At 45.2% G+C, this 21,951-nt stretch overlaps 1 protein-coding gene across 3 annotated transcripts in view; it reads right to left on the reverse strand.

Moving 5' to 3' along the window:
• Window positions 1-13,625, reverse strand: part of Mrgn1 (Mahogunin ring finger 1) — a 34,049-nt gene extending 20,424 nt beyond the window's left edge. The window contains exons 1-7 of one of the 3 annotated variants that reach the window (XM_075868954.1): window positions 13,223-13,625; window positions 11,700-11,818; window positions 10,548-10,669; window positions 7,634-7,786; window positions 6,755-6,872; window positions 3,942-4,008; window positions 3,047-3,204 (exon numbers count right to left, since the gene is read on the reverse strand). In XM_075868954.1, the coding sequence (XP_075725069.1) occupies window positions 3,047-3,204; window positions 3,942-4,008; window positions 6,755-6,872; window positions 7,634-7,786; window positions 10,548-10,669; window positions 11,700-11,818; window positions 13,223-13,310 (825 nt within the window). In that variant the 5' untranslated portion in view covers window positions 13,311-13,625. The remainder of the gene's footprint in view (window positions 1-3,046; window positions 3,205-3,941; window positions 4,009-6,754; window positions 6,873-7,633; window positions 7,787-10,547; window positions 10,670-11,699; window positions 11,819-13,222) is intronic. The other 2 variants (XM_075868955.1, XM_075868956.1) reach the window with 2 other exon arrangements.
• Between the last annotated feature and the right edge of the window lie 8,326 nt (window positions 13,626-21,951).

Here is a 21,951-nt window from a genome sequence, read left to right on the forward strand (position 1 = left end):
TCTCTGAGCGTGGCGCGAGAAGTTCTACATTGTATTGTTACACGACATCAGTATTTTCGTGACATTGGCTTGATATAATTTTCTGAAACTTCGTATGCTAAGTCTATAGCACCCGTAGATTACGATGTACTTCAATTTTATTTTATTAGAAGCTACGTAAGACCCAGTACACACCTTCAAAATTTATGATTTCACAGTGTTTGGTGCGGGAATCTCAAGGCAGTTATTTTTTTCGCACGTTTCCTCGCTTACGAATTTTCGTGTCGCGGTAAGAGTGGTATTTTCAGGATGGTGAAATTGTGCTTTACTAATACAAGAAAAAGCGTTTTGCTCCTCATATCCCTTTACCCATTTTGTTTCTTGAGTGCTTCTGTCTAAAAGTTAATTTTTTCTAAAACTTGATGATGGATTTCCCGGTTCTAAAAGGACCCCTTGACCATTGTTTCTTGAGTGTTTCTGTCTAAAAGTTAATTAAAAAAAAATTGATGATGGATATCCCGGTTCTAAAAGACATGTTTCGATGGACAAGAAAAGAAAAAACGATTGCCGTGTAAGTTAAATCAAATTAGCATAATGAAGCAGCATAACGATGCCACCCATTAAACAGTATTCCTCGTCTGCAAAAGTGCCAATCCCGATGCCATGGTTACTATCACTCTCATTTCCAGTATCAAACTTAATTTCGGAATCTGAATAATTGCTCCTTGAAGAGCTGGACAATGACGAAAGGCTTCTTTTCTGTGACAATGAACGAGCACTGCATGCGATAACTGAACGAGATATTCTAAACACAAGTCGTGAGAAAATGTAAAATGGTGGCTAAAATAAAAGAAATTGCCATGCAAGCGCTGACATCAGTGAAGTGACACGCAAGCTAGCTTGGAAATGTGCAGGTCCTGTTCAAAACGCCCATGTGGAGATGTTACCTGAAGTGGATGAGCGACACTAGTCTGAAAGTATTTGGGCACAGCTTGACAAGCACGAGCTGAGCTCGTTTAAGATGGTCAAAGGACTAAACGAACCTGCACAGCTTTTCAGTGGAATTCACAGTCTGAACTGAGTATCTCGTTTAAGCAATTGGCAATCTTGCAGTAAGAAACGCAGAGGAGGCAACAGATGACAGGCGTGCACAAGAGGGGGTTAGCCACTCCCCTAGTCACCTAAGAGGGGGTGGGGTCAAAATCTGCTCCATACATTGACACACCAGGGAGTCGGGGGCGCTGCAACGAACCATCGCCACACGCTTGGGGCCGTGGTTGTTGCTTCCTATACTTCGTAGTTTACGCAGCAAACATAACCGATCGTCTCCTCGCAACCTCCTCACCGCCTGCTTGTGTAGTCACTGTATTTGTTCTCGATGTCTTCGCACATTTGCAGCCTTTTGTAGCACCAAATGGCTGTCTACCTGGCCTGCATGACCCAGACGTGGTGCTGCCCCCCCCCCATGTCTGGGCAACTTGGGAGGCTCTACGTCCGGGCCACCATAGGGCCACTCTCATAAATTTTTCGCAGGTGCAGGCGTGGGTGCCGTGGTATTTGGCATAGTGTTTCCTATAAATACACTAGAGGGAGCTCCAATGCTAGTGTCTACGGGAGCTTCAGCCAGCATGGGAATGATGGTTTAGTACACGGATTTGTCTAATTTCCATACTTTCAACCCCTGTTGGCTTCGCGTGGATCGAAGTTGCTTCGTCACGAAGCAAAAATCAGCAAGTGTTAGGCAGCAGCACTTTACTACTTTAACCTCTTAGTCTCACGATTTCACATCATTTCACAAAGTTTATGACCATTCGTCCGTTCTTTCATTAGAAACAAAATCAAAACACAGTAATAAACAAAGCCAAAATTGTGTTCGAGGCATGCATGCATGAAGACTAGGCAAATCCAAGTACTACCCATCATTCCCATGGTCGCTGAACAATGACAGCGCAAGAGACCCCTCTAGTTAATTTTAGGGAACTCTATGGTATTTGGTTTTCAACTGAATTTACACTTATTCAAAAGTGACAAGTCAGGTGAAGGCCAGCATTGTTACCGTCCTATCATTTCTTCTCTGCCTTAGCTTTAATTAAAGAAGCCAAGTGATATTTTTTCAGTAGGGACAGAAAATGCTACCAATTGGTAGTTGGGATTCCTGAGAACATGCGAGCCAAACGTTATAGCACAGCATGTGGCCAAGAATTTCAAATTAAATATCAGTCAACTGGAAATCGCTACCTCTTCTATCGTCATATCTTCTATACCATAAACCCAAATGACTGAGCCCTCAACCCAAAGTCCCCAGCAATTGGTTGACTAAAGCACTGCGACCTGCGTAGTTACTGCGGTCAACACAGGATGTCGCCACGTGCCCACTGAGGAGCTTCCAATCACAATGAAAATAAGCCAGGCATACAAACGAAAATAAAGTAATAAGGCAATCAATATCACGACACACACTAATGAATGGACATGGCCTCTTGTTCCCTCACTAGTATGAAAGGAGAAAGGCAACACTCGAAGCGTGCAACTAATTCACGAAACTTTGCTGGTGCTTGAGGGATTTTAGAAGTTCTTACGGCAGTTGATTCGTGAGGCAACGAACTCTTTTACTGAAGCCCTTCAATGATTACTTGCAAAAGTGTAGCAGGAAACCTACAAGTCTTCATTCTCGTGATAGAAAATGTCGTCTTGCAGAAGGCTTCACTCGGTAGGGTCCTTTGGCAAGTTAAGCAAATACGGTGCGCAAACACGGTAAGGTAGTACGGTAGTGCTCTTTTCCAGTGACAGTGCATCCTCCAAACGACAGGTTCCTCGTTAACAATGTGAAGGCTGACAGACCAGGACGAGGCATGACAACTCCACAGTAAATATTAAAAAAGCTTTTGTGTTTCTGGAAGGGTGGGGGGCGGGGTGCCTTCACTGGTCAAAGGTCAACGCCCGGAAAAAGAGGAACGGTAGGGTATTAGCATACCGTATTTCCGTAACTTGCTAAAAAAAAACCATTATCCTCAAGAACCCATCACGTATTCCGCAAATGCTCGCAATCCGAGCACCTGGGCCTCACCTTGGTTTGGGCCACGTTCTTGTTCTCGATGCCGTAGATTTCCTGCAGCAGGTAGCAGAGGCCATCGACGAAGAGCTTCTGCTTGAGCGGCTTGAGCGTGTACGTGTTGTCTGAGTTCTTCTCCACGACGGCGACGAGCACGTGCGACTGGCGCGGCTCTGTAGCGCCGAGGAACGTCCACGAACGAAGGCACAGTGAGAAAGAACTTCCAATGCACTTTCTAAGCTGCTAAGGCGATAAGCAGACGACCCACCTTCGCAAACACATTTTGAGGTAGTTCAAGTAAGTTCCTACAATGCTTGAATGCTCACACTCAAATTTTATTGTTCAGAGTTAGGAGGTACAATACTCACGAATTGAAATGTGACATTTATTATAGTATGAATGCCAAGAGCAACTGCATTCATTAGGTGCGCCATGTAGCGACAAATCTGGCCCCTAAAGCTCCAATGTTGGCTCTGATGTAAGGAGTTCCAGTCAAAATCACGCTCATATGACTTGAACCGTAGATGATAGAAATTAAAGTATGTGCATTACTTAACCCTAAATTTTTACATTTCAATATGCGAGTGCCGTACAACTCAGACAGGTGTGCAGCGCTCCTCAGTAGTAGCCGCGAGAGCTTGGGCTAGCTAGCACACCTGTTCGCATTAACCTCTGCAAATACACTTAAGCCTCATTATAACAAAGTTGTATTTTACATGAAAATACGCTCGTTATATTCCGAAATTCGCTACAAAAGTTTATTCTTAACATTATATCTACCGCAAGACTATTTTTCATATACTTTTACAGGTATTTTACAGGCATTTCGATATATCTAGGTTAGTTATATCGAGGTTAAAGTGTATGCACAAACATTATGTTGACAGAAATCAAAAGTTGCACAACGTACCATCCCCTTCCTCGGCCAGGCAGTGGATGACAACTGGCAGGGTTTCATCTTCGAAGTTGTAGCTGAGCTGCATGGAAACAAGCAATGCACGTTTAATGGAGCAGAGGTAGCAACACAGGCAGCACCGTCTCGCTGCTGGCATGAAACATTTTATCCATGCCTGTTATATGAAATTCCTACGGTAATGGAGTTCTGAAATAAGAACCTGTCCGTTGAAAATGATACAGTCAGTAGCAGATTTTTGAGCACTCTATCGTTTGAACGTGCTTAGAAATTCGGGCACTTTCAAACCACCACTCCAAGCCCCGTAGAATGAATGCATCAGATTGTCTCAAATAAACATTCTGCCATACAATTTTTTGAGCTTCGCATTTGAATTGTCGGTCTAAAACAGCATTGAGAAGCCAATGACCTTGCCGCTCCTTACGTAAATAGGTAAAGTGGTCAGGGCAGTATGAGATACTACATGAGTCTCTAATAGAAGGAGCAGATAAAAGATCTTCCTCTAGTTTTTTTTAATTCAGTATTCTTTTGATAAGACGGCTCTATTCCTGATTACAGGAATAAGAAAACTGTATGCCACATACTTTTTTAACTCATAATTTATATGTTTTCTTTGTAAATTGCATTTCATGAGATCTGTAAGTGCTCAGTCTAGCAAATTCTTTCTGTATCTAAAGCCATGAGATCAGTGTAAATACGTAAATACGTAAGTATTTAAGAACTTGACACACAAAGATGGTTTCAAGGTTTCCTCACGCTTGCCGTCAAGTGATTCTGCTATAAAAAACTCGTTTCTTAGTTTGTTAAAGAGACCCCAAGGAGCAAAAGGATTTTCGCATACTAGTAAAGTATAATTTTACAATTCCGAAAACCCCTCTATTACCGCAACATGAAGCTTGGTAAGTGAGAAAATGCACGAAACTTAGATGAGAGTGGAGACGCCACCTCGAGACTCTCACACTAAACACCCTGGCGTTATACAGTCGAACCCCGCTACAACGAAACTGACGGGGCACGGAAAAAATTTCGTTGAAGCGGAAATTTAGCGATGTCAAAAAAAATATAGCTGATCTGAGCCAGCAAAACAAAGGAACGTTTATTCTCAAAATTCAAAAAATGGCCACTGCTTCCTATTCTTTCCCAGCAGCGTCACGATGAGATTCTCACTCATGCATAGCGAGGCCATGGTGAAAAGCACGCTGAAACAAAGCCTACAACCACTTCCGTGAATGAACAAAACAGCTGCGTTGAAACGTTAACACCAGCAGCTGTCCGCCGTCAAAGTGTATCCGACCACGCCGAGATAGAGGCAAAGTATCGTGGAGCGGTGAATTTTGCCTTATTCTATGCCATTCTTATCATCCATCACTCACGGATAGCTGATTTTGTTGATAATGTGAACAAACAGCCGCTCTGATAAGTTACCACACTGGCCAAGCACGAATAACATAAGCATTGGAATCGGAAAAAGCATCGTTCCGTGGTTGCACTCAGAAGCTGCGAGAAGGAAACCATGAACTGAGTGACTGAGCTTCAGCTTTGGGTCGTCTTCGACTCAAAAGCAAGCAAGCAAGCAGGGCAGTCTCATTGCCATCACTATCGAGCAATGGCTACACCCATGCTTGCTAAACAGTGGCGGTTTCTGATGGTGGCAACGCGTGTTTTAGACGTCGTTGCGCATTTTTAGGCTCTGAAAATGAATTGAAATGTTAAAGAATGGGTTTATGGCATAGCAATAAGTATCTGAGCCTGGGTTAGGCTAAAGGTCAAACAATCTTCAAAGGACCGCATGAGCACTCTGAAATTACCAGTCAGATGTGGCATGTTGATGTGTACCACTTGCTTTTTCGGTCACCAGGTATGGTCTAAAATTCCTGCACGTTATCACCCCACTCGCGGCTAGCTGGTTCTGTTGATAATGCAGGCGAGCAGCTGCTATGATTAGTTACAACAATGACCGAGCGAGATGATACGCATTGGCATCGAAAAAGGCATCGTTCCGCACAGCTGCGTGAAATAAAACCATGAACTGAGCGACTGAGCTTCAGCTTCAGTTCGTCTGCGGCTCAAAAGCAAGCCAGTGGCAAAAGCAGGGCAGCCTCATTGCCATCGCTGTCGAGCAATGGCTGCGCTCACGCTTGCTAAACAGCGGCAGTTTCTGGTGGTGCCAACACATGTTTTAGACTTCCGTCGGCGTATTTTCAAGCTTTAAAAATTCATGAAAATGCTGAAGACTGTGTTTACTGTATAGCAATAAATATCTGAGCCTGGAATTGCATCGTGAAATTTCGTTGAAGCAGGACGGCAGAAGAAAAAGCATTCGTTGTGGCGAGAACGTTTATGTATTGACTCCTATAAACTGCTGGCGGGGAACCATGAATTTTTTGTTGTAGCGGAAACTTCATTGAAGTGGCGTTCGTTGTAGCCGAGTTAGACTGTAAATTTTGAAGGCATCTACTGGATTCTACGTAGCTTTTAATCAATAAAATTAAACGACATTGTCATCCGTGGGTGCCACATTTCTCTCATACAAAGTTTCGGAAAGCTTCTTTGAGCCTACGTTCCGAAAATATGAAAAGTGCATTCAGAAAACTTAAATGTCAGGCACGGAGATGTCAGCGCAAAATTTGAAAATGAGACTTTAACCTCGATTTTCTCAGCTAATAATGAACTCACGATAGCGAAACACATAATATTAGAGTTCTCAGAGTGCAGCTTGTCCATCTAAACCAAGTCACTGTTCCTATTTAGTGTCCCTTTAAAAACTACACATGGATATGCCTAAGAACATGACAAGGCAGCCAACTCACCTCTTCTTCGCAGTAGAGGCTGGGATCGAAAATGTGCGACGACTGGCTAAACTGCTGGTTGGCACCGCGTTTGTAGTGGTACGTCTCCGAACTCATCTCGGCATTTCTTGGGCTGTAACTATATACAAGGAGCAAGACGGACAATCACATTATGAGCGAGCAAAGAGCAGGTCACCAAACCGAGAATTACAGTCATAATTGCATTTCTAACTACAGTTAAACCTCATCACAGTGAAGTCACGTCTTACAAGGAACAGATTCACCATATCCAGTAGTTCGTAATACTTGTATAAAGTACCTCGTGCTGCTTTTCTGGCAAAACTATCCTCCTTTTACTGTGTTACAATTGACTACTCCTCATACACATTTCCATTTTATTATGGTTTGACTAAGATTATATACTACTAATATATAATTTATATATTAATGTATCTATCGCCATTTTATTACAAATACTAATTAGAATAAATCTCAACTAGCCTTAACAAGCTAGGAATCAAGATGTTCTTGCTACACTTTCCTGTCTATTCATTCAACCCTAAATCAACTGCACTTGAATCTGAAAGTGTTCTCATAGTTCGTTCCCATAAACCCCATAGATAGCTCTCCCCATATCACTATGCTGTAAAAGGACCTCGTGCGGCAGCATTCCTGAGCGATCACTTTTAGCAATGCCATCACTATTGCGAGATTTTCTCCAAGACCTGCAAGAGACAAGTTCAGAATTACGGGCCACAGCAGCTTCTCACAGTGCTAGCCATGCAGAGGCGGTGTAGAGGAAACATCATCGATCACAGGCACCGACACGTCAAGCGCCAATCACCTGAGAAAAGTACGGCCACTCTGTGTGCAATCCAAGCTGGTAGAAAAGCCGCTTACATCAGACCATTGCTGGTGATCTCCTCTGCGCAGAAGTAGTGAATGGTGATGGCGCACCGGACGTCCGTGTCGAACGTGAACTCAATGTTGTACCGGCAAGGCGGGGCCACCTCCGTCGTATCGTCATCCGCCTTCAACGATTCGTCTTGAATCCTGTGGTCACGCAGGAGGCAGAACAGAGATGCAGACCGGTTAATGAGACATTCCCAGGAAGCAACAGTTATCCATCTCACAAGGCTAGAAGAAAATGTGGCTGAGGAAAGTGCGAGAACCAGTACCAGAAAAGGCAGTGCTAAACAATATTAAAAAAAAAAAAGAAACACATAGAAACAGCACAAACACAGCGTGCTTAATCGCTGTGTTAGTTTGGCAATGCCTCCTTTCAAAATGCTTTACTGAGCTGAGCCGTTCGGAGCCACTCACTGCAGCGCCTCACTGCAGCTTTGCCCATCCCTAACTTCAACACTCGTTACAAAGATCAAAGTGGCGGCCTCACGTGTGTGTACTTTAGCCAGGTGTTGGCTCGGCTACTAACGGCTACATTACTTTCTGGGGGGCCCTAGTTGTGCACCACTTTTCTAAATGAAAAATAGCGCATTTTCCACAATCCCCGAATCTAAGTCGACCCTGGAGTTTGATACAAAGAAATTAGAAAAAAGCTATCAGCCTAGATTCAAATCAACACAGCATAAGTTTGTGTATGTGTGTGTATGTGCAATTTGTCATTGCCTCACATGTTCTGCGACGTTTTCTTTTTCCCCCGACTTTCAAAGTTTTTTATTCTATTTACTCTAATGTTATATTGAACTTACTATGTGTAGCACCGTTTTATAATACTCGTTTATTATTGTCACCCCCCCCCCCTCACACAATGTTCCAGATACTGGAACCCAAGATGTACTTAAATGAACAAGTTTCGCGAAGAGCTCACATTTCTAAGGAATTGGTTGTCGTGCACTCCTTGTTGAACCTGTGCGGGGCATAAAAACTGTGAGCTCAGGAAATAAATTTTTCCTGCAGTTTGCACTCAGTGTGTCATCGTCTATCCTTCTAGTCCTAGTTTCAACTTGCACGATTCAACCACCTTGGAACCTAAGAAATTCCGCAAGGCGGATCACTGTGCCAGTTGGCATAGCTTTGTAGTTGCTACGGTACCATTCCCTTGATTTGCAAGGTGTCTGAAATACCTCCAGCACGAGACTTTACGCCCATACCCTAAGCGGCCTTACACTTGTCGCAAAGGGGTTCCAGCCAACAAGCAACCAATGAGCACTGGAAGCGAAATTCTCACTCACTGCAGGCATGGGTGGCATGGGCAAGTAGGATGGTGTAGCAGTTATTGCCAATTAAATAAACGACGGGCCTGTGTGCAAAGCGCAGCGCAGTAAAGGCAAAAGCTGAGAGAGGGGCACTTCAAGAACCGGTTGGGAACTCTCTTGGGGCATGCTAATGCAAGTACGCTCGCAAGGTACCCGTTACGCCACAAGTCATAATTTTTGTCAAAATTGGCAAGCACACAATGCGGTATTATTCATCGTTCTGTGGAGAAGCGAGGCAACCACTACGCATCTGCAAGGCATTATGTGCACATGTTTGATGCGGCGACTAACAACAACGAAGAATTCTGGCCGAGCCCTTTGTAACGGGTTGGAAGCATTCAACAATCCACTCGTTACACAATTCATATTGTGAGACGCCTTGTTACTAAACTGTCATTGCGTGATGCCTGGTTGTAGTTTTCTTTTTTTCTTCCACCACACTATATATCAGTGATGGAAGTGACTTTTTTTTTTGGAGCATACTTTGAGAAGCAGGAAATTTACAGCTTCGGAGCAGCCATAAATATTTTCGGAGCAGAAAAACGAAAAATGCTAGTTAAGAGCAGCTATTGGTGTTTTAGGAGCCGACATTGAATTTGCTACACATTAATTGTCGTTCGGAGCATTTTATTATTGAAGCATCTCGGAAATAAAATATTTATGATGAAATATATGTTACACACAAAAATGCTAATTACATGAAGCAAACAATGGCAGGTTGCCGAAAATGTGTTGCCAAATGACCCACAACTTAAGATCCTAGTACTTGTGGCAGAAATCAAATCAAAACGGAAAAGCTGAATGCCACATCTTAGAAGCAACCACAGTCCGATAGAACTGCTGTCCAATAAGCAGTAGATAATCGGTAAAAAGCAATCCTGCTCATTTTCACACTTCACCACACTAGCCCCCATGTCTAGCTGAAAGGAAGAAAAAACAAAAAAGAGAGATCAAAGCCAATAATGCTGCGAAATAGGTGCACACTTGGCCGATAGTACACAAATTCTTTTCAGTTTCTCTAGGATTTATGAGTCGGTCAAACAGTAAAAGCTAGTCATTCTCACTCTCTCAGTGTCATTTTAGAGCAGGTTTGGACCAATTCATTACTAACAAAAATTACTGTTTGGAGCAGTATGTAGCAGCATTTCTCTTTTAGCGCAGTTCGGAGCAATTGGAGCACCAATTCCATCACTGACATGTGTTAATGCGGTTCCTTCCCTACACAACGCCTGTATAGGGTCTTTTTGCAAAGAAGGACCCATATCCGAGCCCAATTCCAGCCTGGATATTTTTTTATTTATTTGTCCCTCCCCTTGTTTCGGACAATAGCGGTTACGGACACCAGTGGCAGCATCAATAACGACCTCTGTTGTGACCTCATAACAGCTTTTGCTGCAAAACAAACAGAGCACACTGACCATTTCACTAAATATAGTTTGCGATGCCCACCGTATATTTTGCAGATTAACCTGCAATGCACACCCCGTTAAGAGTAAAAATTGGCACTTAAAGAATTTTTCAGCCACACCGACTGTTCACTAAACATCACATTACGGCCACGCTTGCAAGAGTTGAATATTCAGCAAACGACGTACCTGACAAAGCGCAAAGACTCCTTACGGATGTTGACTAGACTTCGCAGCGGCCTCGTCGGCTCGTTGGCCTGTGGCGCTGGGTACGGGAACTGCGGAAAGTCAGCGGATGCAACACATGCCAACTGACGGGTCAATCGGTGAGCTAACCTGTACTTGCAATCATTAGCACATACCCAGACTGGAATGCAAGTTAAATATTGGTGTTAATAAAGCAACATATCTGCAGCTTTGAATCTGCACTGATCATCATTGAATCAGCACTTAGTCACTATAGAATGCCGTTTTCTGCTAAATTAGTTTTGGCAGGAGAGCAAAGAATTTATAGCACATATAGAAATGTAACAGAAATGACAATTGTACAAAGATGAATGGCTAGCAGCCTGGGAAAGAATGCGACATTGATACGGCGAGCAATGTCAGTGCATTCCCACCTGCGGGCAGTGATATCAACCAATTACAAAAAATTAAAACTTATTACCGAACCGTTTGCTGTGAAAAGGTACAAGTAAACATAAGCACTTTTCTTCGCATGAACCTTCCTTCATTTTTTGGGGGATTACACATAAGTGATTAGCTCCATTTGGTGTCTATTCTTTAACTGCCCATAAGCTTGTTTATGAAATGCAACGTAACAACCAAAGTCTCATGATTAAATGAGATAGTAGACAGGGCAGCCAACCCGCAATGATATTGGTCCCAGGTTGAATCCCCTGCCAACAGCTTTTACATGGTCACATCGTGCAAGCCGCAAGCTAAGGGAACAGGGCTGTTCACGCTTAGATGGCTCTCTTCAGGCTGCAAGAAAATGTCTAGGGGTGCTTAACGAGCTTGCGTCATGTAGAAGTCAATGGTGCGGTCATACACAGTTACCAGGAATCATTAGCAATTCAACGATACTTAACAAAAAAATTACGAATTTAGCGTAACTATGCGCTTTCTACTTACATCGGTTTCACTTACAGCAGTCAATTGCAGGCAGCTGTAAAGACGAGTTTTGCAAACATCATCCCGTCAAACACAACGGACAACTCCATAGGTAATATCACGAGCGAAGCCAACGCACTGCACTGGACAAGCTTATTTAACGGGTTAACAGACATGACTGGCCGATTGGCAAGGCCACCAATCACTTAAACACACAAACTCACGTACAGGAGTCGGCTTTCCCCCTAGGAAGTTGAGGTCGGTGTTCTCCCCGAACAGGTACGCTTCTGGTTGATTGGCGTCAAACCGCTCCCCTCCCATGATGAAGTGACTCGCAAAGTAATTGCCTGCGAATGACAATGACATAGAATTTCATCAAATGGTTGTAATGCTCGACTACTGTGCCGAAAACCACAGGTTTGATTTCGGCCACGGCAGTCTAATTTCGATGGCGATGAAGTGCTAAAAGCTCGCGTGCTAAGATTTAGATGCACGATAAAGATACCAAGGGGGTCGAAATTCCCTGAGTCCTCCACTACGCCATAGTCATATCTTGTGGTTTTGACAAGTAAAACCCCCCATACTATTATTATAGCAGTTCACGAACGCACAAGTCTGATTCGGTGGTCGAAAAACAGAGACCACCAAACGTAAGTTTGAGGCAAAGGTGTGGGCGCTTCCGATCGCGATTTAATTTTTGGAACAGGACCGGCCCCCTTCCGCATTGTGCCCAAAATAAGCCAATCGCGATCAAGATATATCATTGGGATGCGGTCCATGATCAGCTGTGCAAGCTCGGGATAAAGGTGACCAAAGGTGTAGTACCCTCGATCACGATCGAGCCCCGATCGCGACCTAGTTTCTCGACTGTGACTGGCCTCCTTCCGCATCACGAGCAAAACAAGCCAATCGCGATCAAGGTATGGCCCGGGGGATGCGATATCTGATCAGCAGTGCAATCTCGGGCGCCTCGGGATACAGGTGACACAAGGGGCACTTTCGATCGCCGTAGAAAGTGCACCGCATGATCGGCTGTGCTACCTCATGATGAGGGTGACTAAAGGTGTACCTCCGATCACCACCAAGGGCCGATAGTGCCCGAGTTCACTGTGAATGGCCCCCTTCCACATCGTTAGCGAAATAAGCCGATCGAGGATAGCTAGGTGATCAGCAGTTCAATCTTGGGCGTCTCTGAATCCAGGTGACACAAGGGGAACTTTCGACCGCGATTGAGCCCAAATCGGTATCCAGTTTCTTTGCTCTCGACTGGCTGTTAATGAAGGCAATAGTGGAAAAGAGATTCGAGCCTCATCCATGCAGGCTCTATCGCGATTGAAAGTGCACTTGACACCCGTTTAACGACTAGCTGAACTACCAACAAAGTTTGTCTGCGATACGATATCAAACAAGGCTCTCAAGGCTGAAGTGTTGCAGAAGCACCAGCTGTCACGGAGATTACGACCTCAACTCATTGGTACAGCTTTAAAAAAATAAAGATGCGTAAGGTAGGTTTCGGTCGGGTTTCGGAGGATGTAAACATTTCATAGGTGCACCGTCAGAAACCAGTTTTTGGGTGCAAATGCGGCGTCAGACGGAGAAATGCGGAATGATCGCTGCATCTGACGTGATTTAGCGAGTTTCTTTGAATAACTTGCGTGCTTGAAAAAAAGGAAGTAGCTGCGAAACATGCACGGTGCGTCGACTGTCAAGACGCCATTGGAGCACAGCTGAGAAGGCCACTCACTACTTACCATTTTTCGGCGGATACCTGTAGGCATAGTTGGCGGCGAAGTCTACTTCTTCCACCCGGACGTTTTGCCTACTCCATATGCCGCCCATGTTAGCGTATCGCCGCGTTAAGAAACTTGTTTCCCGAATGGGTAACGGGTTTCGGCAGAGTTCAACCGCAGTACATCAGCATGCTTGTTCCCCACCACTGTTCTGACAGGAACGAGATATCACGACGCGCTCGGCCCGAGCGTTGTGCGGCAAATAACATCGCAAAGAAAACTAGTGCGCCAAAACGGGATTGGCTCGTTTCGAAGAATAATCGGCTTGGCGCCAACTTTTGAACATCCAAGGCACCATTTGTCAATTGTACGCCGGTCAACCAAACTTCACCGATCACAATGACGTTCGTTTCAAAGAGAACTTGTTGGACTTTCGTAGCACTTGCTGTCCCCATGAGTTTTTCTAAGTCTTTCCTCGATCATGCAGACAGCGTGTTCCACCAGGCCATGACGGTGGGTGGAAAGGAGAGCCGTCGTCACGGTTGATCCCGTTGATTTTCACGAACTTCTGAAACTGATGGCTGAGACAAATCGTGGTCTGTTATCTGAAACCGGTGTATGTGTGTACGCTTTTACGGTGGCTTCAGACGTCGTACTATTCGATATGGCCTCCAGGGGTACAGTAGGATCACTGTTGTATAGCTTGGGCTGGTGTGGCTTGAGTGGGGCGAGTGCCCATTACCCCCCTGCTGACGCCCATGGCAGAAGCATGTGTTTTCCGACGTCCGCGGCCTACGTGGTAGATTGGCACCCGATACCATTTCTGGCCATGGTGACGGAATCTGCGCAGGAAGCATCGCAATGGTTTGGGCGTCTCACATTCGCATACCAATCCGATCGATCTACCCATCCAGCTACACTCTAATCATGTTTGAGCCAACAACAACAACAACAGCAACAGCAACAACAACAACAACAACAACAACAACAACAACAACAACAACAACAACAATAATAATAATAATAATAATAATAATAATAATAATAATAATAATTACTCACGACACGGAGTTAATGATGATAAGTGGGGTGAAGCGTCCGTCCGTCTGCCTGTCTGTGGATATGCTGTGCTGGCTACGCCGGAGGGATGGACTGCCCTAGACCATAAGGAGAATTAAGCTTCGCCCCTAATAATAATAAATTAACGGAATCTTCCCTAAGGGAACCTTTGTGGGATGCGAAGCAGCAGCGTTGCGCACGGATGTGATCGGCGTTTTCGACTGACAAAAACTCCCAAGCATTTCCCCGAGGGTGAACATGGTTAAGTGCGAATACACGGGGTGATGCTATGAGGGGTATTTATTAATTCGCACAATTATATTTATTAATCACACTGTGGTGCCTTTATGGTGTAATGGTTCCTGGGAATCGCAATTTGATCACACGGGGGAGTTTACGTTAACTCACTGGCGAATGCCAACGGATTTTAACCACTCACGACCCGCTCTCGACGGGAGAGAAGGCGGGCGCGCGAGAGAGAGGGGTGCGTGCGCAGCTGCAGCGAGCGAGGAGAGCGGAGGAGCGAGCGAAGGGGGAGGGGGTATAAGGCGCGTTACTGACACCGATATCAGCGTCGCGTCCGTGGCTTATTCGGTAGAGCGTCGCGCTGCGGCCCGCCAAGTCCTCTTTCTTTTAAAGATAGAGAGAAGACTGCGGACGCCGCCGACGGCGGTGGATGGTTTGGAGTCGCTTATAAAGTGTATTCACACTTTAAAAAAAAAAAAAACTAACAGCGCTGAAACAGGACGGAGACGAGAAGACATAGACACTCACGCATCGTCGGTGTCGATGGTCTTCCGCTGCCGACGTTTGCGCCTCGTGCGACGTCGTTATTCGCGAACGTGATCGGCTCTGCTAACCCTCGCAACGCCGACGACGGCCTGGTTAGGCCAAACCGCTTCGGCGTATGTTTCGGAGGGTGAAGGATATTCGCTTTCCGGCGTGCTCTCCACCGCAGATAAACGAGCCGAAGAGTGTTACTCGATGTGTGCTCGAACGTTACGAGTGGTGGAGAAAGTGAAGCGAGAAAGAGGTGACACGCTTTAGACATGTGGCGAGCGCGCGGCAGGCGAGGTAGATAGTGACGTAACCACGCACTGCGAGGATAGGCGTGACCTACTTGGCACAGCCCCAACACCTGCGGCAAGGGGAGCGCGGCGCAGCGCGTTGCCACGGAGACACGGATGGACACTAGTCAAAGAGCTGCTTCGCATTCAATAACGTCAATTGTCGACTTCCGAGGTGAAGTCAAGGACTTGCGCTGCTGGTACCCGAAGTTCGCTGTTTCAATCCTGACTGTTATGTCAGGACACGCTAAAGAACACCAGTGGTCGAAATTTCCAGAGTCCTACGCATCTCCAATAACTCGAGGTTTTGAGACTTGAAACGTACGATATTATTATTGAATAAGATGTTCTCTAACAGCAGACATATATGCTCACAAGCGCACGCCTGTAAAGTTTTACTATTCACAGTAACTTTATGGCACGTCCCCCATAGAAGCGAGCACCCTCATACACCAACGTTCACCTCCTGGCAGCGACAGCATTAACAAAAGAAGGGCTTCTAAAGTAGTGGTCAGTAAGAGAACAGTAGGTTCGTTCCTCGATCAACATCTTGGCGCGACTCACTTTGGGGGATAGCCGCGCGCATAGGCTATGAATCGGAATGAATGAGTGGAGCTTAACGAATGGGATAAAGCACCTTATTTCTGCTAGTAACGTTGCCTCGTAGGGGATGGGAGAAGGGGGATAAAAGGAATAGCGGATAAATAAAGAAGATAGAGCACTCCGCACAGCAGCGACGGAAAGAAGAAAGCGATCGGAAAGAGGGGAAACAAGATCGTTCGGAGTCCGAGGACGCGTCAGTTCGGCGAGAGCGGCATAAGGCCGATCGGCGAGAGCTGCGCTGGCGTCGGAGATCGCGCGGGCGACACAACCGTTCAGCACGAACTCCAGCAGTCGGACGATGCCTAATTTTACCGTGCATACTGTTGTACTCTAGTGCCTTGGAAGTTGGCCATTAGTAATTTACGCTTGTGAGATTAAAAAAAAAACAGTGAACAACTCTAATGTTTATGGACCTGCTATGATTTTTTCTTGCTACCTTTCATTAACTTTTCTTATTGTTCTGGTCAGGACACACAAACATTATCATCATCTATGGCGCGCGCGTTTCAAGGCGCGTTCCATTTGGTTCGTGCTTTTCGTGCAGCCTTGCGGTTTGTTGTTTGTCTTGCATAGTCGGGATGGCTGCTCGTAAACCTGCTTCGGCCAGGTCGTCCGTCAGTGACAAATTGGACACAATGGGCACCGACATAACGGGCACGACGGTTCCTGCCAGCTTTCGCGGAAGTATGGAGAAGGTCCTGCGCATCGAGAATCTCGCCGACGAGTGCTTGAAGATGCGTACGTGCCGTACCACACTACACCTGTGGTAAACGCCGGAAGATAGAGTGATGGCGCTCTCCCCCGGCGCTTCGAACGTCAACAATCAAGTTGAACTTGAGAAGCGCACGAACTGTAGCTTGGGAAATCTAGCGCCGCCACGGTGGTCTATGGCCAATGCACTCGGCTGCTGACTCGCAGGTCGCGGGATCGATCGAGTCCCGACTACGGCGGCTGCATTTTCGATGGAGGCGAAAATGCTGTAGGCCCGTGTGCTAAGATTTGGGTCCACGTTAAAAAAAAACCCCAGGTGGTCCGAATTCCCGGAGCTTTCTACTACAGCGTCTCTCAAGTCACATATGGCGGTTTTGGGACGTTAAACCACACACATCAATCATGAGTCAGCTTGGGAAATCCATTTTAACTCCAATCAAAGTGAAGTGCGAGAAAATACGTAAGAATCCAACGTTTCTCAACCGACTCGGTTCCTTCCTCAGAGGGGACTGTGGCGACGTTGCAGCGGCGTCTTGAAGACGCTGGCGGGTCGTTTAATGATCCCCCGTTTTGCCGCGGAGCGTAGTCCGTGTGCATACAGCGGGAGAAGGGTTCCGAGGCAACTGTCGATGTTTTGGGGTGTTCCCTGTATATGCCACCACTCGAGTTCAGGGTTATTACGCGACTCGTGGCATATACAGTGAACGGCCCAAAACAATTGTTCCCTTTGTATAACAAACTTCATAACTAACTCTGACAGACTATGATAGGGTGGAAAATTGCAAAAGATAGTTTAATTTTCCATCATGTGTTACGGAACTCTTACACTACCTGGATGAAACCTTTTAAATGACAATAACAGGTGGTCGAAATTTCCTGAGCCCTCCACTACGGCGTCTAGCTCTCATGACCATGTGGTGGTTTTGGGAGGTTAAACCCCACATATAAATAAGTCAGTTAATTAAATGAGAATGGAAGTCAAGCCATAATACAGTGTTTAGGATTGCCAGGCCAAGAAATCACCTTCAAGTGACGACATTAAATGGTCAAAAGAAACTCAACCGATATTGCTCGAAGCCAGATTGTTTTCATTTTCTGATCTTCAAGAGGGGAAAGAAAAATGTGGTTTTAGGAGTCTTTGCGAAAATTTTACAAAGCTAGCGTACAACGTCTTTTTTCTGTTGCGTATTTTGATTGGCATTTGGCTATGCAACTAAACAGGCAAGTCTCCTTGCCAGTTCGTTTCGTTATCGCTCTGTTGAATTGTTTTGTTGCAGATTCAGGAAAAGATTGCACAGTTCGAAGCCCGCTGGCAACTCAGGCACTTGAAGCCCAGCCGAGTAGGTGAGCGTATGCAATGCCCCGCAGTACTCTTCTTGCTGGTTGCTTTTAGAAACCGAAACTTTTATTTCATACATCGTTGTCTCCTGGTTTCAGAAAACACCCGCAAACGTATGATCGCTGCCGTACAGGCATTGCGCGACGCAGCAAAGTAGGCCCCAGACTTGCAGAGCAAATGATTGATATGTGGGGTTTAATGTCCCAAAACCACCATATGATTATGAGAGACGCCGTAGTGGAGGGCTCCGGAAATTTTGACCACCTGGGGTTCTTTAACGTGCACCCGAATCTGAGCACACGGACCTACAACATTTCCGCCTCCATCGGAAATGCAGCCGCCACAGCCGGGATTTGAAACCGCGACCTGCGGGTCAGCAGCCGAGTACCTTAGCCACTAGACCACTGCGGCGGGGCCCTGCAGAGCAAAGGCGCTGACATAGTAGTGTCCAGCAAGATGAGTGTGTGTGGTCAAGATTTTGTTTCTTTGCGTTAATAGTGTTGCAGACATGCATGTTTTGTCTCCAGCACCCGAGATTCAGCTGGACCAAGCTGAAGCTCAAAGAAAAATACCTTGGGAAGGCGAGTAATAACCCCTTTGTGCAACGTGCAGTATACTTGTATCCACGCTGCCACGAGTTACTTGCTTGAAACACCGTGTATAGGGTCGACAACTACCAAGGTGAATACGTCATTACAGAAGAGTTGATTGGCGTGCTAGTTGGTATAGATTCATTATGACAACTTGGCAGTGCAAACAAACGAGACAAAGTAGCAAGGTACACAAACAAGCGCAGTTTGTGTACCTTGTTACTTTGTCCCATTTGTTTGGGCTGCCAAATTGTCATAACTAACACCTCATTAGTGTTCAAGGCAATGAAACTAGAAAGTCAATTCTACTTACCGAGGGAAGGGTCCATTATAGAACGCCTAATCATGGAGTTGATGAATGCAACTTTTTTTCTAAAATATGTATTAAAGGCGTACACATGTAAAATTTGCCGACGCTTGTGATACGGCCTAATTTGAATTGTGAACACGATTTCGTGCGGTGCAATGCCAGCTGTGCCCGAAGCGATCAACGGTAGCCGCTGCAAAGTAACATTCGTTACTTATTCCCACAGAAAGTGACGTCACTAGAGTACTACGCACACCAATCTGCGCATTGCAGTTTTGGGAACGAAGTTAAACGCCGACAGCCCAATTACGACAAGCAAGGTCAGTTCACAGTGAACGTGCCAGCCCTGCACGTTTCCAAGCTCCGTTTGAGAGGCTGGCACATGTGATGGAGGAACAAAAGCGAGGTACACCCGAACCTCATTACAACAAACTTGCATCTTACATGAAAATAAGTTCGTTATATCCGAAAATTTGTTATAAAGGTTTATTCTTAACACTAAATCTATTGCGAGATTATCTTTCATTGACTTCGTTATAACCGATATTTTGTTATATCCGGATTCGTTATATCGAGGTTCGAGTGTGGCTGCAGTGGCTCATGATATCGACAGACTCGCTGTTCGGTCATCGGATGGGATGCGCTTTTTAAACACTCATTGCTTGCTTTTTCAATAAAAGATGCACATTATTTCCATACCATATTCCGATGTGATCAGTTGCACGATCACTGTACAGAGGTCACTGCTGCGGTGGCCATATTAAGAACAGCACTTGCCTCTCGGCCTTTGTGCTCAAGGGTGTTGACAACGGCAATTGCGCTAACGCCATGTTTCCACCAATGTTTTATTACAACGAGCATTGCAATTCGTTTTACGTGTACACATTTCGCGTCAGCTTCATTATTTGATACTTCTATGTTTTTACCAGTCTTGGGGCGCACATTTTTAGGCACCGAAACATCAACAGAACATTTACATAGTTCACATCCCTCACATCGCAAATCACGGCTCATAACTTTTATAATTTTTCATGGCGCTTTTTGGCCAGGCATGGCCCATGTGCCATAAATACCTACATATCATCACATCATCATCAGTGTTAGCTCCATTTCATCCTCGTTCGCTCTATCAGTTACGCCGACTAGAGCGACGCTGCTCAACTAAGAGCTGTGCTCTGAAATTTTAGTGTGGCATCTTTTAGCTGCAGTATGTAGCTAGGGCCTTCTTATTGTTGTTGTTGTTCCCCTATTGATCGTGGCGCATACCCACTATGGGGTATTGGCCAAGAATCGAGTGGTTTTATAAATTATTAATATTTAGAACAATGGAGATATAATAGAAAGATTACCGATAACCTAGGAAAATGTGGTGCTTGATCTAATGCGTACCATTATTTAAATAAACGAATTTATTCCTAGAATAGAGCAATTACCCGATTTTTATACGTATATATATTTTTGAAGACATGTTAGGATAATGAAACAGATTAATTAGTCAACCTATTAGTTTCATTAATATATAGTCCCGGACGGCCGCGCATACTGTCGCATTAGAGAACTCAGAAATGGAAGCTCCAAAAGACAAAATGACAGGCACAGATAAGTCCATACCAATACCACGTAAAAATATTTCTGAAAGGTTTTTCATAATGTGTTAAACCGCCTGCAGGTCAAAAAGAAATGATCTATATTAGTTCCAGTTCATCACAGAATGCGCACACAACACGGGGAACACGCGCGCACGTCCACACACACACACAGCCCACAGTGTGCAACAGATAATTGATTCCAAGCTATTTATTGCCGATCAGTCTCAGGGCCCCATTGACTCGTGCCTTGCCGTGTGCCAGCTGGATCAGCCGATGCCACTTTTGCGGCTCTGAGCTTGTCAGCGCAGTAAGGAATGCGAGTGCTGAACGAATAAGGCGGTAGACCGGTGGTTGTGGACATTTCCAGCTGCAGTGGTACGTCGTGGCCTTCGCTCCACAACAGCGGCAGTATGAGGAATGTTGTGTGGGGTGGAAGATATAAAGGATCTAAAGGCAGGCGAATGAATTAGTCTGAAGTTGCCGCCAGGCAACAGCGTCCTCTCAGTTGAGTGATTTGTGTGGCGGTGGGAAGTACACGAGTAGGAAAAGCAGCGAGTGCACTTACGTGTGAGCAGACAGACAGATTATTTTGTGGATCACACAAGCAGATAAGAATATTGTCACGTCTAATGCTGGTTATTATTGTAAGGCCTCCGATAGGAGGGCGGATCGTTTCTTGAAGTTTGTGATGTGCACATGGCTCGTAGCGCTGCCGCGTTTGGCAGTTGTTGATTGTGACGGCATTCTGAACTCGATGCTTGCGTTTACTTGAAACGCTACATTATTGTGGGTGGTTTACGGGCCCTTTAAACATGGTTAAGCACTTCTATTTCACTCTTTCAGCACTTGCGCGGCCATGACGAAGATCCTGTGTGATTTGACAAGCAGCTCGAAGCTCAAGCACAAACTCGATGAGGGCCTTACGCCAACATGCTTTGACCGGAAAAAGCTGCAGGTGACAATATTTTGCACTGTCATAAGGACTTGATGACTGATTGGATTCTTGATTGCAGAGTGCATTTTTTTTCAGCACTGCACAATTAAAGGGGTCCTGTAACGATTTTCCAAGTAATCATCTAATGGCTTCAGGAAACGACTGCTACAACAATTTTTAGAATCTATCAAGTATGCACAGAGTTACTGAGGTTTGTCGCAAGCTTCGGCCGCTTTCTTCAAACGGTGAAGTACAACTGTCTTCTTGTGTAATTAAAATGAGAACATTGAAGCTCCATACTGCCGAAAAAAGTTAGGACTATAATTAACATTACTACTGTTGCAATCTTTTCTATCTCTAGAATACAATGACATTTCAGTTTGCAGGGTCTCGGTAGCCAGTTTATTGAAAATGTGATTATATAAAGTTATCATGGATAATTTTTCACAATTCATGGATATAATATGCATAAAATCTTGATTCTCATTTGATATCAGTGCATCAAGATGAGCGCATCACCAATGTTTTCATTATTGTAGTCAATATACGAT

Source organism: Rhipicephalus microplus, chromosome 7 (genome assembly GCF_043290135.1).
Source record: "Rhipicephalus microplus isolate Deutch F79 chromosome 7, USDA_Rmic, whole genome shotgun sequence".
Classification (NCBI taxonomy): domain Eukaryota; kingdom Metazoa; phylum Arthropoda; class Arachnida; order Ixodida; family Ixodidae; genus Rhipicephalus; species Rhipicephalus microplus.